Source organism: Dipodomys merriami, unplaced genomic scaffold (genome assembly GCF_024711535.1).
Source record: "Dipodomys merriami isolate MVZ:Mamm:240054 unplaced genomic scaffold, mDipMer1.0.p SCAF_110, whole genome shotgun sequence".
Taxonomy (NCBI): Eukaryota; Metazoa; Chordata; class Mammalia; order Rodentia; family Heteromyidae; genus Dipodomys; species Dipodomys merriami.
The window spans coordinates 267965-283689 of NW_027202383.1; the positions used below are offsets into that span (position 1 = coordinate 267965).

Genomic DNA, 15725 nt, shown 5'->3' on the forward strand with positions numbered 1-15725 from the left:
ATAAGTATAAGAAAGGAAAAATAGAGATCTGAGAATTGTGGCTTGAAGCCAGCCTGGGCAGAAAAGTCCCTGTAAGACTTGTATCTCCAGTTAACCATTCAAAAACCAGAAGTGGTGCTGTGACAAGTGGTAGAGGGCTAGCCTTGAGCATAAAGAGGCTCAGGGACAGCCCCCAGACCCTGAGCTCAAGCCCCAAAGCCGACAAAAAAAAAAAAAGGAAAAATAAACACAAGTATTTAAATGAGACAAACATATTATCTAGTTAAATAGATTAAAGAGTCACAGAGGACTGGGAATGTGGCTTAGTAGAAGAGTGCTTGCTTAGCATGCATGCATCAAGCCCTGAGTTTGATTCCTCAGTACCACATAACAAAAAAAGCCAGAAGTGTGCTGTAGCTCAATGGTAGAGTGCTAGCCTTGAGCAAAAGAAGCTCAGGGTCAGTGCCCAGGCCCTGAAGTCAAGCCTCAGGACTGGCAAAAAATAAAATAAATAATATAAAAATAACAGAAAAGGGAGGAGCTGACTAAGAATAAACTTTGAAGAGGTGGGCTGGGAAGGTGCCTCAGTGGTAGAGTGCTTGCCTTGTATGCCTGAGGCCCTGGGTTCGATTCCCCAGCACCACATAAGCAAAAAGAAAAAAGCTGGAAGTGGCGCTGTGGCTCAAGTGGTAGAGCGCTAGCTTTGAGCTGAAGAGCTGAGGGACAGTGCCCAGGCCCAGAGTTCAGGCCCCACGACCGGACCCAAAAAAAAAAAAAAAAAACTTTGAAGAGGTGATTTTAAAGTACAGAATATGCCTAGGATGAAGAGCCAGTGGTGGACAAAACAAAAAGGTTGAGAACTACAAATGCTCAGAAAACAAAGCATGTTTGATAAAAGCACAAAGTAAACCTGATGGAAGAACTTAGAAAAACAGGATGGATTTTTTAGGAGCATTAAAAGGTGGTTACTTAATGTGCTTAATTCAGAAAACTATACTGCACTGCAAAAGACTCTTAGACAGTGGGACTATTTTTTCACAAGAAAATAATAACTTGTTTAACTTTTATATTCTCCAGTTAAATGACAACTGAAGAAGTTGGCCTTTTGTTTTTCAACTTTTTAATGTGACACTCAGTATTTCAAAGCTTAATTCAGAGATAAAACCTGATACTTACTGGCTCCAAATATCTGTGTTAAAATGCTTTTCTGATGACTACAGTCAATGTTGTAAGGAGTCTCTCCTGCTTTGTTGGGCCTATAAAGTAAACGCCCATCTTTTGGATTTCTTAAAAGGAGCTCTGCCAGTTTCCGACTTCTTCCTCGGATAGCAATGTGCAAGGGAGTGTCCCCCTTCTGTAAAACAATGGCAAGTTACTCAAACTTCACATAGTCATATACAGTATAGACAGAGTGGTGTTTTCTGTAAAACTTTCACACTGTCATATACAGTATAGGCAGAGTATTGTTTTTCATACTTCTATAGAACAGAAAATCTGAAACTTCCAAATTTTCACACAGAATACATACACGATATAACTTTTGATCTCCCTCCTTTCCATAATCTTTCTCCAGTTCTTCACCAGCTTTTCTCAGAAATGGTTTCTTCCCAGCCCTCTAGAATATCATCCTTCTCCTCGCTGAACTTACTGAAACAGGAAAGCTGTACTTCCTCAGTACCCATCTGTCATCCTAGCATTTACTGTCCAGGGACACCGACCACCCTCCTCCAACACTCCATATGCTATCTCACAGCTACCTTCACCTCCTTACCCAGCACAGTAACCTTGAAGCTCCCACAACTTGTCAACCATCTGCGAGTATGGTGTACCCTTAAATTTGGAGTCCTTTGTGCCACATCTATCCTTTTCTCCACTACCATCTCTTCCACTATCCCTATCTTCTGGCTCCCCTAATAGCAGCCTTCTTCCCTTATTAGTATCCATACCAAACACTAAGTAAAACTGTAAAGTAGAATAAAAAAACCTCTTTAGTCTATCAAGAATTCTGCCACATACTATACTTCACAAATATGTCTATTAACTTCAACCAATGACCCTAATCCCAATAAATAAATTCCCAGTTTTCAGCTACCCTGATTTCTCTGTGACACTAAATGAAAATGGCCTGCAGGGGTAGGGTATGGTGGCACACACCTACAATCCACCTATTAGGGGAGTGGAGACAAGACTGAGGTTTGAGGGCGGCCCAAGCAAAAGTTTAAGACCTTATATTAAAAACAAACTAAATGTAAAAGGACTGGGGTTGAGTCCACTAGATGTGGAGGTCAGTCCACCAACAGCTTGCCAAAAAATGTTTTCTCTGCAGGTTTTACCTTATCCGCTGCAGACACCTTAGCTCCTTTATCCAGCAGCAGCTCTACTACTTCAATATTTCTCATCTTGGTGGCCTTTATCAGTGGTGTTTCACCATCCTGCAGATACAGATAAGGTTTAACATTATACAAATGCAAATGACTAAAAGTATCTGACTCTTCTGTAGGCTACATTTAAAATATTCTTTAATTTACATTATTTTCAGAAACAAGTTTGCTGCACGTATGTTGAACTAGGAGACATACTGTAAAAGTGATGAACATGGGGGTCACAATTACTTAAGAAATGAGTACATTTTTCTTTGAACTCTGTTATCCCCTCCCTCATTTTCTCCAGTTTTCCCCTCTCTTCTCCCCTCCCCACTCAAGTTGTAAAATTCATTTCTAACATAGTGTCCAGTGAGTATTACTGTTGCATTAGTTCAGCCTTTGTCCTGCTGTAAATGTAAATTCTGAAGGGAACTATAGGGATGGTAATGAAAGAATTTATTCCATCTCCTCCCATTTTTCATTATTGAAGGATATTTCAATTTCACACCATTTTATAATATTTTATGTACTGCCACAAAAAAAATCTTAATGAGTTTTTTAGTGCCATGGGGTCTTATTGTCTCTATTTTTTTTTTTTTTTTTTTTTTGGGTCCGGTCGTGAGGCCTGAACTCTGGGCCTGGGCGCTGTCCCTCAGCTCTTCAGCTCAAGGCTAGCGCTCTACCACTTGAGCCACAGAGCCACTTCCGGCTTTTTTCTTTTTGCTTATGTGGTGCTAAGAATCGAACCCAGGGCCTCAGGCATGCGAGGCAAGCGCTCAACCACTGAGCCACCTTCCCAGCCCTGTCTCTATTTTTTTGTACACATAGCCAATGTAATTTTCAGCAGAAATGTAATTTTCAGTAGAAAAAAAACCTCTTCACATTGCAAAGAGGAAAACAGCTTGTTAGAATTGGATGGATGACTTTTACAAAAGGGAGAAGGTGCCTTGTTTAAATTATAATGCAATATAGTAGTAGATTAATTAGTTCTGTATTTTGTAGCGAATAATTTCATAGTCACCATTCTTGTGCAGGTCCTATATAATGTAAACAGAAATAAAAACACTGGTAAAAAATATTCTTTAAAAAGTTTTAAATTAACATGGAAAGCATTTTAAATATTGTAGAAAGGAGTTTATGAATACAGTGTGTTGATCAGTACCCCTTCCAACATTCTCACCCCTCCCTGCCCACCCCTCCCTCACTTTCCTTAATTTTATAGGCTATACATTGAATTTTTGACTATATCCTCCCCCACTTCTTTGCTTCACTCATCTATCCTCTCCTTTACAAAGGGAAAGTAACATTCCTCCTCTTGGAGACATTACCTTTGTGCATATTTCAGTGTCAGGATTGCACTGCAGGATATCTCTCACCATGGTTGCATTCCCCTTCTCAACCGCCCAGTACAAAGCAGTTTTATTGTCCTGTGTAATTAAAACACACCAATAAATACTTCCTATAAGATACAGTATAAATGCTATTTGTAAATTACAGTTCTCTCAGAAGCCATTATAACAGGCAGCATGAAGGGAAGTAGTGATCTGTATGTCATCTGGGATTTATTTTTGAGAAATTCTTTATGAAGAAGACTAAGAAAACTTAATTATTACTTGACATTAAGAGTAACAATCCAATGTGATTAATAAGTTACACTTTTAGAACTCAATTGATTTCAGGACCATGCATTGGCTTAGAAGGAGTCACTGTCTGAACTTTGCAATCTTAGACCAGTCACATAAATATGCCAGCACACTCAGTCTTGGTTGGGAGTGCAAAGATACCTATTATAAACTTTTACAGTTTTGTTTACTTCTATCCCTCTACTTAGATAAGTGAGGGTTTCGAGTGTAGAAAAAATTTAAATTTATTTTTATTCATTTATTTATTTGGTCAGTCGTGGGGCTTGGGAGCCCCACTCTGGGCCTGGGCGCTGTCCCTCAACTCTTCAGCTCAAGGCTATGCTCTACCACTTGAGCCACAGCACCACTTCCAGTTTTCTATTGGTTTATTGGAGACAAGTGTCTCATGGACTTTCTTGCCCGGGTTGGCTTTGAACCGCAATCCTCAGATCTCAGCCTCCTGAATTGCTAGGATTACAGGTGTGAACCATCGGCGTCTGGTTAAAATTTTAAATTTAAGCTGGGAAGGTGGCTCAGTGTTAGCGCGCTTGCCTTGCATGCATGAGGCCCTGGGTTCGATTCCTCAGCACCACATAAGCAGAAAAAAAAAAGCCGGAAGTGGCACTGTGGCTTAAGTGGTAGAGCGCTAGCCTTGGGCTAAAGAGCTGAAGGACAGCGTCCAGGCCCAGAGTTCAGGCCCACAACTGGACCCCCCCCCAACAAATTTTAAATTTAAATAAGTATAAAACATAAATAAAACTTATAATTCATCATTTGAAAAACTTTTGGTGTATTTATTTTCTAGGTGTATATATCACACAGTTAAGATGATATAGCTTTTTGTATCCATTTTTTTTATTTGCAGTTGTTTTTTTTTATTGTGAAAATACTGTACAGAGGGGTTACAATTACATGGGCAAGATAATAAGTACATTTCTTATCAAGCATTGTAGCCTCCTCCTTTGTTTACCCTTCCCATTCCTTCCCAGCCTCCCCCCGCCCCCCCAACCCAAACCTCCCCCCGCAATGTATCCATTTTTTTTAACCTAACTTTACATTGTAAACATTTTCATATCATTGAAAAAAAAAAGAACAACAAAAAAGAAAAAGAAAAAAACAAACTGACCTATAATATATAATAAGTAATTCTGCCCAATTTTTCTAAAGGTAATGTAAAATAATGTATTTTGACATAAAGCATTATTACTGTTATCATTTTTGGCATTCCTTCTGCATCCTGTTCTATCCTGATCAGATTCCTAAATGCAAAATCCAAAAAAGTTGTTCCACAACTGACCTGGCAAGGTGAGCTAGATAATCACAAAGCCAAACTGACGCCAACACAGGGAAGCAGGACTGACAGATCAGTGGTATACAAACCTCCACCAAATATGGGAAAATGTGGTGCTCTGGCATGATTGCTCTACTTCTCTATTTCCATCTTTGCCCAGCCCCAGTATCCCCACCACCTCCACAAAACTAGCTTTAGGACAGTCCTTACTTGCCCATTTTCTTGAATGTTCTCATATTATTACCATAGTTGTAGTCAAAATACCCATTCTTGCTCGCTCTTATAATGAAAATCCAACAATCTTTTAAAAGGCCTTTGAAAGTCTCTATTTTTGTGAACCCTCTTTCCCTACCTACCTGAAGACTCTCAGATTTGCTAGAGCATAAAACAAGAATCAATAAATTCTCCCAAATTGAAATACAGTTTTCAAAAGCACTGTATTAAGCATAGAATAGATACATTATTTATTAAATTAGTTCAAAAATAGCTTTAGCTATAATAGATTTTTTTAAAACCAAATATTAGGGAAAAAAAGCAGAAAAGTACTGTCATTTTAGGCTTCAAGAACTTTTTTTAGTGGGGGGAGGATGGGATAGGAAGGAGAAACAAAGGAGGAGGCTACAATGCTTGATAAGAAATGTACTCATTACCTTGCCCATGTAATTGTAACCCCTCTGTACAGTATTTTCACAATAAAAAAAAAATTAAAAAAAAAAGGAACTTTAAAAAAAATCTTAAGCTTTCAAAGTATTAGATAAATTTCTACTATTTGATGTTATCTAGATCTTATTTTACTATTTGTTTTGCTTTTCCTGAGCAAAACCAAATACTTTTGTAGCTCTATGAGCTGTGACTGCCTGAAGCCAAATCCATAGACACTGCCAAGTTGCCTAGGAAAGGCAGGCTGCATGGATGGGAAAGAGAAGACAAAACCATATGCTAAAGAGAGAAACTGGGGGGGTGAGGGGGGAGAAAGCAGCAGGGGGAGGGCGGGTGGAGGGGGGATGGTGTGGGGAAACAAAGGAGGAGGCAACAGTGCTTGATAAGAAATGTACTCATGGGCTGGGAAGGTGGCTCAGTGGTAGAGCACTTGCCTTGCATGCCTGAGGCCCTGGGTTCGATTCCTCAGCACCACATAAGCAAAAGATAAAAAAAAAAAAAAAGCTGGAAGTGGCACTGTGGCTCAAGTGGTAGAGCGCTAGCCTTGAGCTGAAGGACAGCGCCCTAGCCCAGAGTTCAGGCCCCATGACCAGACCCAAAAACAAAACAAACAAACAAAAAAAAAGAAATGTACTCATTACCTTGCTCATGTAATTGTAATCCCTCTGTATGGTGTTTTGACAATTTTAAAAAAAGTTATTATTTTTTTTTAAAAGGCAAAAAAAAAGGAGAGAGAGAAACACCATCCACTGCTACCAAGGCCTCCCATCACAAACTGTCCATTTCAGGATGAATGGATCTGTATAAGCAAGGGACATTTGTGCTAAAAAGCTATCAATATTCAGGTTTACTTCTAGCTGAATTTAATTTGATGTGAATATTTATAAGATATAATAATAATCACAATAATAATATACTCATTAAATGTATTAGGTAAGCCTATCACCATAGGAAAGCTGGAATAATAACATTGTGATCTGTTGACATATATCCAAGGTAACAACAGTAGCTGGATAATCACACGCACCTGTCCTCTAATGTCTATATCAGCATACTTCTGGAGGAGTGCACGAACAATTTCAACATGACCACCTCTGACAGCACCAATCAATACAGTGTCCCCACTCTGAAAAGACAAAAACAAGATCAAATGGTGATGAAATGAGGATAGTTTTGATATGTTAAAGTTTCTCACTATAGAGCTGCTCAAAAACTTTCTTAGGAAAAGTGTCACAAACAGAAATAATAGTAATAATAATAATACTTAATATTAATAGTCTTCAGTGTAAGGAAAAGAGGACACTATGCCTCAAAATTAGAATCCATGAAATAAAAACTTAGCAAATCAAGTTGGAAAACCTAGTCTTTTGGAAGTTAATCTACCATTACAAATGTGAGTTAAATAAAATGACATTGGCTTCAGTAAAGAGAAAATACATTTGGACATGACATAATAATTTTTAAAAACTTTGGGATAATGCTATATATAAAAGCCAAAGGGAGCCAGGCAATGGTAGCTCATCCCTGTAATCCTAGCAACTCAAGAGGCTAAGATCTGAGGACTGCAGTTCAAAATCAACTTTGAGACTCTTATCTCCAATTAATTACCAAAAAAAGCCAAAAGTAGGATAGAGTGCTAGTCTTAAGCAAAGAAACTCAGGGACCTTGCTGAGGCCCTGAGTTCAAGTCCTAGAACTAACACACACACATATATGCATATGTGCATAAATGCAAACATGCACGTGTGCACACGTGTGCACACGCACGCGGGAACACACACACCAATGGGAACTGTAACACTAACTCACTCTATCACTGGTTCTAGAGCCACATTTAATTAAGGGTGAGTATAGGTTTTCAGATTAGTGTCCATGAATATCTGGCTATTGGGCAGGCTCAGGCCAGTGGAACACAAGACAGCTTCCTCCTCCAGTGCAAGATTCAAATGACGTTCACTGTACCTCACCAATGTGCTAGAATCAACATACCCCAGACTGAGAAGATTATACTGTACTTATCCCTTCTACATTAGAGACTATAAAAATGCACTACCACCTTTAGCTTATTGGTTGAGATATGGGTCTCATTAACGTCTTGTCCAGGCTGGCCTCAAACTGTAATCTCCCTGACCTCTGCCTCCCAAGTAGCTGGAATTATAGGCATGAATTACCATGTCTGGCAAATTATGAAACTTTTCAGTGTAAAGGAATTTCTTTAAGTCCCGATACAATGAATAGCACCAGCTATGACTAACAACAATATACACGAAGGACAGTCACAAGCTAACTGTACATGTCACATTTTTTTTCTTTTTCTGGCAGTCCTAGGGTGTGAACACAGGGTTTCAAGATTGTTAGGTAGACATGCTACCATCTAAGCCACACCTCCAGTCTTTCGGCTTCAGTTATTTCTCAAACAGGGTCCTGCTTGTGGCCCAGGGCTAGCCCTGGATCATGACCCCGTCACCTATGCCTTCATTGTGGCATGGCTTACAGGTAAGGAACCCAAGTCCAGCCAAATGTGACATGTTTTCTTGCTTGCTTGCTTTTTCTTTTTCTTTTGTCAGTCCTGGGGCATAAACTCATGACCTGGGTATTGTCCTTAAGCTCTTTTGCTCAAGCAAGCATCTACCACTTTGAGCCACAGCTCCACTTCCATGTCTCTGGTAGTTAACTGAAGGTATGAGTCTCAGGGACTTTGCCACCAAGGCTGGCTTTGAACCTCAACCTCAGATCTCAGCTTCCTGAGTAAATATGATTATAGGTGTGAGCCACCAGCACCTGGCTAAGTATGATGTTTTTCAATAACAAAATTATTTAGGAAAAGTAACCAAGGACATTCTTCAAAAGGATTGAATAGTCTTAAACTTACGCATTTCAAGAGTAGAAACAAAACTTATAACAACTTTTGTGTTAGACATGAAGAAATTTGTAAGGGATTAAGACACAGCTAAGGTAATCTACCAGCCACTTTGCCACCAGAAGCGAATCTGAAACCCTAACTTACCCTATCAGGTATGTTCACGTAAGTCCCAGCGTCCAGCAGATCCTGTACAATCTCCGTGTGTCCTTCCTTGGATGCAATCATCAAGGCTGTATTTCCATCCTTATCAGTTAAATTCACATTTGGATTTCTCTTCAAAATTTCTTTTACTGACTGTGTGTAACCGCCTTTTACTGCCACAATAAGTGCAGTCATTGAATTCTTAAAAAAAAATTCCAAGAAATCAGTAAATTCTAGAAAACATTCCTACAAACTAAGTTCTTTATCTCTTCTTCTTTCTCCTCTTTCTCCTATCCTTCTCTCTCTTTCTCTTAGTACTGGAGATCAACTGCAGAGTGCCTCAAGCATGCTAACAAGTACTATAAAACTGACTTACACTCTTTAGCCACTAAAAGTCTTTCCAATGGTAAGATTTCAAAATCAACAACTATATACCTACCAAAAATGGCTGGGAGGTGTACTTACGATTTTTAAAGAAATATGAATTCTCCAGTCATTAGGAAGAGTGGGAGGATTCAAGGCTTTAAGTGAGACTTGAAACTGGACATATTTACAATGAACAGGCTCTCATGAGTGGAATGAAATAGAAACTAACTGACAGAATGACTAAAAATTAAACATGCTCTAAACTAAATAATACAAAGTAAGGTGATCAAGCATCAAACTAAGAATTCTTTTATTTTTCCCCTCAGTATTGGGGACAAAACTTGGGGCCTCACATCTGCTAGGCAGGTGCTACCTTGAGCCATGTCCTCAGTCCCAAAGTAAAAATTCTTCATGATAAAATTTATAGGAAAAACTAAAGTAAAACAGTGAATAAATACTGTCTAGCAGTGACCTAAAAACCCACTTTCAAAGAGGTTCTTATTTTAAGTAGTTCTTTTAAAAACTGTACATTTAATTAGCTATGATTATCTCATATTAAAATAACATAGCCAAAAAGACAAGTCACCCATACTGACAAACTCTCCTAAAAGGAAGTAGTGAAGGCAGGGTATCTACATCTGCTAGGTTATACTACTATTTTAAATTTTTTAGGAAAAAGTATTTTAATAGAGCATAAAAGCTCTTTTGACAATATTTGAAGACTTTTTCAAGCAGCTTATAGGATACTGAAAAATTATTGTTAATAGATTTGATCTCCCAAAATTTATGTGTATTAGCATGTACTTATTAGTATCATTAAACATATAAACATGTACTTATCATAGTTTTCTTAACGTAACATACTTAGAATAGAAAGAAAATACATGTTTTTCTACATTAATACAATTTAAAAACTGGAAGTAAGTTTTTCTAGGCATATACCAAGTTAAAATGTTCTTTCTCTAAAACCAAAAACATCTCTCTACTACTAGGCTGAACACAAAAAAACTTACAGCTCCTTCTTGATCAACATCAGCTCCCATGGCCAATAAATGCTTTACACATTCCAAATGACCCTTTCGTGCAGCCCAAATCAAAGGAGTGGTTCCATACTGTTAAACAAGCATTTTAAACTATAATCAGATACATACTGAAGAAACTAGCTCAAAATATGAATTTTAACAAAATTAAATTTTCACCTAAGTACTTACTTACATCAATATAATTTTAATCCTAGATAAATCCTATCTCTCTCATTTTCTTCCTCCTCCTGAATAGATGAATCACTGCACAAAATGCTTATTCTTTAACCAACTCTATCTATTTAACTTTTTTTTTAATTTTTTTTTTTTTGGGTCCAGTCGTGGGGACTGAACTCTGGGCCTGGGTGCTGTCCCTCAGCAATTCAGCTCTACCACTTGAGCCACAGCGCCACTTCTGGCTTTTTTCTTTTTGCTTATGTGGTGCTGAGGAGTCAAACCCAGGGCCTCATGCATGCAAGGCAAACGCTCTACCACTGAGCCACCTGCCCAGCCCCTATTTAACTTTTACAATCAGAAACAATTTTTCCATCACACAGCTACACAGCTTCTAATTTTCAACAAGCTTTCACTGTTTCTCATATCTTAGGAAAGACAGATGCATCCTTCAATTCTTCTGAAGTCCAACAGTCTGATTATAGACAGTCAGGCTTTATCCTGAAACAGTGAAAGCCACCAAAGTTTTCCCAAAGAAAGAATAAGATCATTACATCAATTTTTGAGGTAAGTGCTAAGGGTTTTTAAACAAACAATAAAAGAAATAGAACATTTAGAACATTTTGGAGAGCTTTCTGGAGGCAGCATCAAATAAACTGGTCCTCCAGAATCAAGAGAAGCTGAGGAGGAAAGGGCATGACACCAGGCCAAGGGCAAGGGCTGCAGGAAACCACAAATCATTTGGCAGACTAGTATTCAAGTCTAGGGTACAGGCAGCAGGAGAAAGGGAGAGAAGGCTTATCTCCATTCATTATACCAGGGGCAGAATTTAGGATTTTAAAGATGAGAAAGATAAGCAAATATGAATTTTAGAAAGCTTACTGTTGTAACAACTTAGAGAAAATACATAGGACTGAAGGTGGAAAGAAGTGAATTCATTATCACTGTCTACTGAGAATGATTAATAGGACACATAAACATCAAAAAGACACCTGTAGTATGTAATACATATAAAGGTCCATCTATAAGCTATATGTCCATATAAAATACAGCAATATACAAAATATAAAATACATTAGAGAAGATATATGAAAATGATTATAACTTAGACCTTTTATGCAGACTAACCCAAAGTGGAATACAGGTAGTTTCTGCCAACCTACCTTATCAGAGCAGTTGACTTTTGCCCCATTTTGCAGTAGAAGATGCACTATATCTGCATGGCCTCTTCCTGCTGCCCAAATGATTGGGTAAACACTGTACTGCTGGGATGGACAGGTAGGTGGGAAGGAAGAGAGGAAAGAAGGGGAAAACAGGGAGAAAACCAATCTTTTAGGTAGATATTTGTAACTATCAAGGTATTTTAAAGTAAAATTAAACAATTAAACAATTCTACTTAAAAATACAAATAACGCCAAGTGCCGGTGGCTCATGCCTGTAATCCTAGCTACTCAGGAGGCTGAGATCTGAGGATTGCAGTTGAAAGCCAGCCCCGGCAGGAAAGTCCATGAGACTCTTATCTCCAATAAACCACTAGAAAACCGGAAGTGGCGCTGTGGCTCAAGCAGTAGAACGCTCACCTTGAGCTGAAGAACTCAGAGACAGCGCCCAAGCCCAGAGTTCAAGCCCCATGACCGACAAAAAAATAAAGAAAGAAAAATAATGTTCCTAACACAAATCTGGCAACTAAGACACATTCAACCTTAACGAAGTATTATTATGAACACATTTACTCTTATAGTCAACACATTTAATGTAACTAGCCAACATGCAACTCAATAGAGGCATATAAACTAAAAAGAGTATAAATATATAGAACAGATATATAGAAAAATTATATGCAAAAATGCATACCCATAGGCAAGATACCTAAGGATTTCAAATTTACCTTTTGAAATATAGCCATAACTCTTAGAGCTAAATGCTTTTACCTAAATGTTTTTAGCTCTAAGACTTATTTGTTGACAAAAAATAAAAAGTAAAGTTAGCTTACAAAATTCTCAAGTATTTTAAAATCACTGATATGATAAGTCAAGTGTAAGTAGCCTAAGCATTCCCTGAGGAAACTTACCACTTACCTAACGAATTAATATTTTGATGAACACTTACCAGACCCGTGACACTTGGGTTGGCACCATGAGAAAGAAGCAACTCTACTACATCAGTCCGGCCTTTATAGCACGCCCACATGAGAGCTGTCCATCCACCCTTCAAAGAAAAAGAGAGAGGGTATAAAAACGAATCATACCCATACATAAAAATTCTACTGCTCAAGTTCCTGCTGGATATATCTTTGCAACACCATTGTTTTGGGAAGGAAGTTACTATGTAGTTTTAAATTCCCAAGATTCTCCAGCAAAATATAAGAATATATGGAATGAGCCAGGCGCCAGTGGCTCACACCCATAATCTTAGCTACTCAGGACGCTAAGATTCAAAGCCAGCATGGGCAGAAAAGTCCCATGAGACTCATCTCCAATAAGCTATTCAAAAAAGCAGAAAGTGGTACTGCAACTCAACTGTTAGAGTGCTAGCCTTTATACAAAGGGTCTTAGGGAAAGTACCAGGTCCTAAGTTCAAGCCCCAGGACCAGCCAAAAAAAAGGAAGAATACATGGAATGAGTCAAAATTCTTACAACCATGACTGATTACTCTAAGGCTTACACTAGATCACAAAATCTGAAACAAGGACTGTGCAGCTTGGACTCCTCCAAAATTTTAAGATTGGTTTTGGCTGTTTAAAACTTTTTCTTCAGTAAACTTTCTATGTCCTTGTCCTCTTCGTGTAAGTCTTTATCCAAGCAGAAATTCCAACAATCATATTCAATTATTTAAGTATTTCCCTGAAACCTCCAAATACTATAGGACCTCTGGACAAAAAAATAAAAACAGAATGATGATAAAGCACTGACTGATCTGTAAAGCAAGATTTTAAACCTTGAAATAAACTGAAAATTAAGACAAAGAACATTCTAAAAGAGGGAGACCACCAGGGTTTAAAATATCCTTGAGCTGGGCACTGATGGCTCACGTCTGTAATCCTAGCTACTCAGGAGGTGAGCTCTAAAGGATTGCAGTTCAAAGCCAGCACAAGAGGAAAAGTCTGTGAGATTCTTATCTCTAATTAACCACCTGAAAACTGGTCGTGGAGCTGTGGCTCAAAATGGTACAGTGCTAGCCTTGATAAAAAGGAGCTCAAGGACAGTACCCAGGCTGTGAGTTCAAGCTCTATAATGAAGAAAAAATTCGTGAGAGCCATGTCCACCAAATCCTAAAATCATCACTTTACTATCACTTTATATACAAAAATACAAGATGGATCTATTATTGCTAATAAGATTTCAGTTAATTAACGCTATTCTCTGGAAAATGGACATACCATATCACGGTGCTCCAAATTAACCCCACATTTAAGCAGCTCTTCCACCACATGTATGTGCCCTTCTTTTGATGCAGATATAAGTGCTGTCCAGTTATCCTTGAACACATATACAAAATTACATGTTTGAAAGTAAAAAAAGACATTCCAAATAGGGGAAAAAGCTGAATTCACATGCTAAACAATCATACCAAATTGATTTCTATAAAATACTACTGAAGCTCTCTTAAGGATTTTTCTGTCTACTTATATCACTGACCACCAAAACTTCAAGTCCATAGTAACCATTACTATCAACTGACAGTAAAGAGCCTGTAATCTGATTTGAAAGCACATGTACAAGCTATTATAGGACAAAAGCTCCATGTTGAGAGTTCAGAAATTATGTGATAATTATTCTCCCTTATTTTTTAAATAAAAGATCAAGTATCCTATTTTTTTTTGGGGGGGGTCCGGTCGTGGGGGCCTGAACTCTGGGCCTGAGCGCTGTCCTTCAGCTCTTCAGCTCAAGGCTAGCACTCTACCACTTGAGCCACAGCGCCACTTCCGGCTTTTTTCTTTTTGCTTATGTGGTGCTGAGGAATCGAACCCAGGGCCTCAGGCATGCAAGGCAAGTGCTCTACCACTGAGCCACCTTCCCAGCCCAATAATTTGATTTTTTAAATGTAGCTAAGTGACACTCAAAACCAATTCTAACAAAAAGGGAAATTCAAAGGAAATACAACCTCTTGGGATGTATCCAGAAGCTGTATCAGTAGAGGATGTATCTTTATATTTTCAAGTATAATGACTTCCACAGGAAGGAAGCAAACATGACTCATGCATGGAGATTTTCTAGGCAGGCATTCAATTATATATGCATGTGTGCTTTCTGTTCAGCCAGTTGTTCTATATAAAATCATAAAGACTCAAGATCTTTCAATACCAGTAAAAAAATTCTCTCCTGAATTACTCTTTAACGAACACAGCACATTAGGTAAAGGTGAGATATGTCTGAAGATACCATTTTTAATCAATTATTTTTGAATGACTTCTTAAAAAAAAAGACAGTTAAGGAAAAAGAAAGAGACTAATGAGCAAATGATTTTTAACATATACCAAATCTTCCAAATTGCAGTTAGCTCCATTCTTAATCAATTCTTTCACTATTTCCAGATTGCCTTGTTCAGCAGCTATCATCAGTGGAGTCTGGCCACACTGGGGAATGGAAGAGACACAGGAGATTATCAAGACAACCTGTATGCATTACAGCACTGCTGCTAGATATGTAGCATTTGCCTTTCCATGAAGGTGAGTTCAGCACAAGCAGTACTTATTGTCTTCCTTTCATTTACAAACAGCCTTAAACTTTTAGTTTTGTGTTATGAAGAATTGAAAACAAAAATAATGTAATTTTCTTCCCATAGTATCAATAATCTGAGGCACTGTAAATTTATTAAAAATCAGCAAACATGTACAGTATTATGATTTGGAAATTAATGAAATAGAAGCAAAATCTCAGGCTATCTATAGCAACCAAATTCTCTAACAATAATGAAAGAACAGGGTATAGAAGAGTTTTAATCATATTTATGCTTTATCTAGAGCAAGACAAGAGAAAGAGTAAACAAATAACATAGATGTTATACATATAATATACATGTGTAGTTTATGCCTTCTCTTATATCATTATTTAGACTAAACCCTGGCTAATTCAGTCAGTGTGTTCTGTGCTTCTAAAGTGAATATAGAGATAGCTCCCTTAGCCCTGAAAACAGGGCAGGGCTGGGCAGGTGGTCCTGGGGTAGAACAAACACCTCCAATAGAAGCCTCCTTTACTGCAAGCACAGCATAAACATCACTTTCTTAAAGTGCCAAGGTATACAA

The 15725-nt window shown here is 38.1% G+C and overlaps 1 protein-coding gene across 13 annotated transcripts in view; it reads right to left on the reverse strand.

Moving 5' to 3' along the window:
- Positions 1-15725, reverse strand: part of Kidins220 (kinase D interacting substrate 220) — a 106636-nt gene that overhangs the window by 75369 nt on the left and 15542 nt on the right. For 7 of the 13 annotated variants that reach the window (XM_070015228.1, XM_070015226.1, XM_070015224.1 and 4 more), the window contains exons 3-12: positions 14958-15056; positions 13860-13958; positions 12590-12688; positions 11644-11745; positions 10298-10396; positions 8922-9119; positions 6943-7041; positions 3671-3769; positions 2313-2411; positions 1156-1333 (exon numbers count right to left, since the gene is read on the reverse strand). In XM_070015228.1, the coding sequence (XP_069871329.1) occupies positions 1156-1333; positions 2313-2411; positions 3671-3769; positions 6943-7041; positions 8922-9119; positions 10298-10396; positions 11644-11745; positions 12590-12688; positions 13860-13958; positions 14958-15056 (1171 nt within the window). The remainder of the gene's footprint in view (positions 1-1155; positions 1334-2312; positions 2412-3670; positions 3770-6942; positions 7042-8921; positions 9120-10297; positions 10397-11643; positions 11746-12589; positions 12689-13859; positions 13959-14957; positions 15057-15725) is intronic. The other 6 variants (XM_070015229.1, XM_070015227.1, XM_070015225.1 and 3 more) reach the window with 1 other exon arrangement.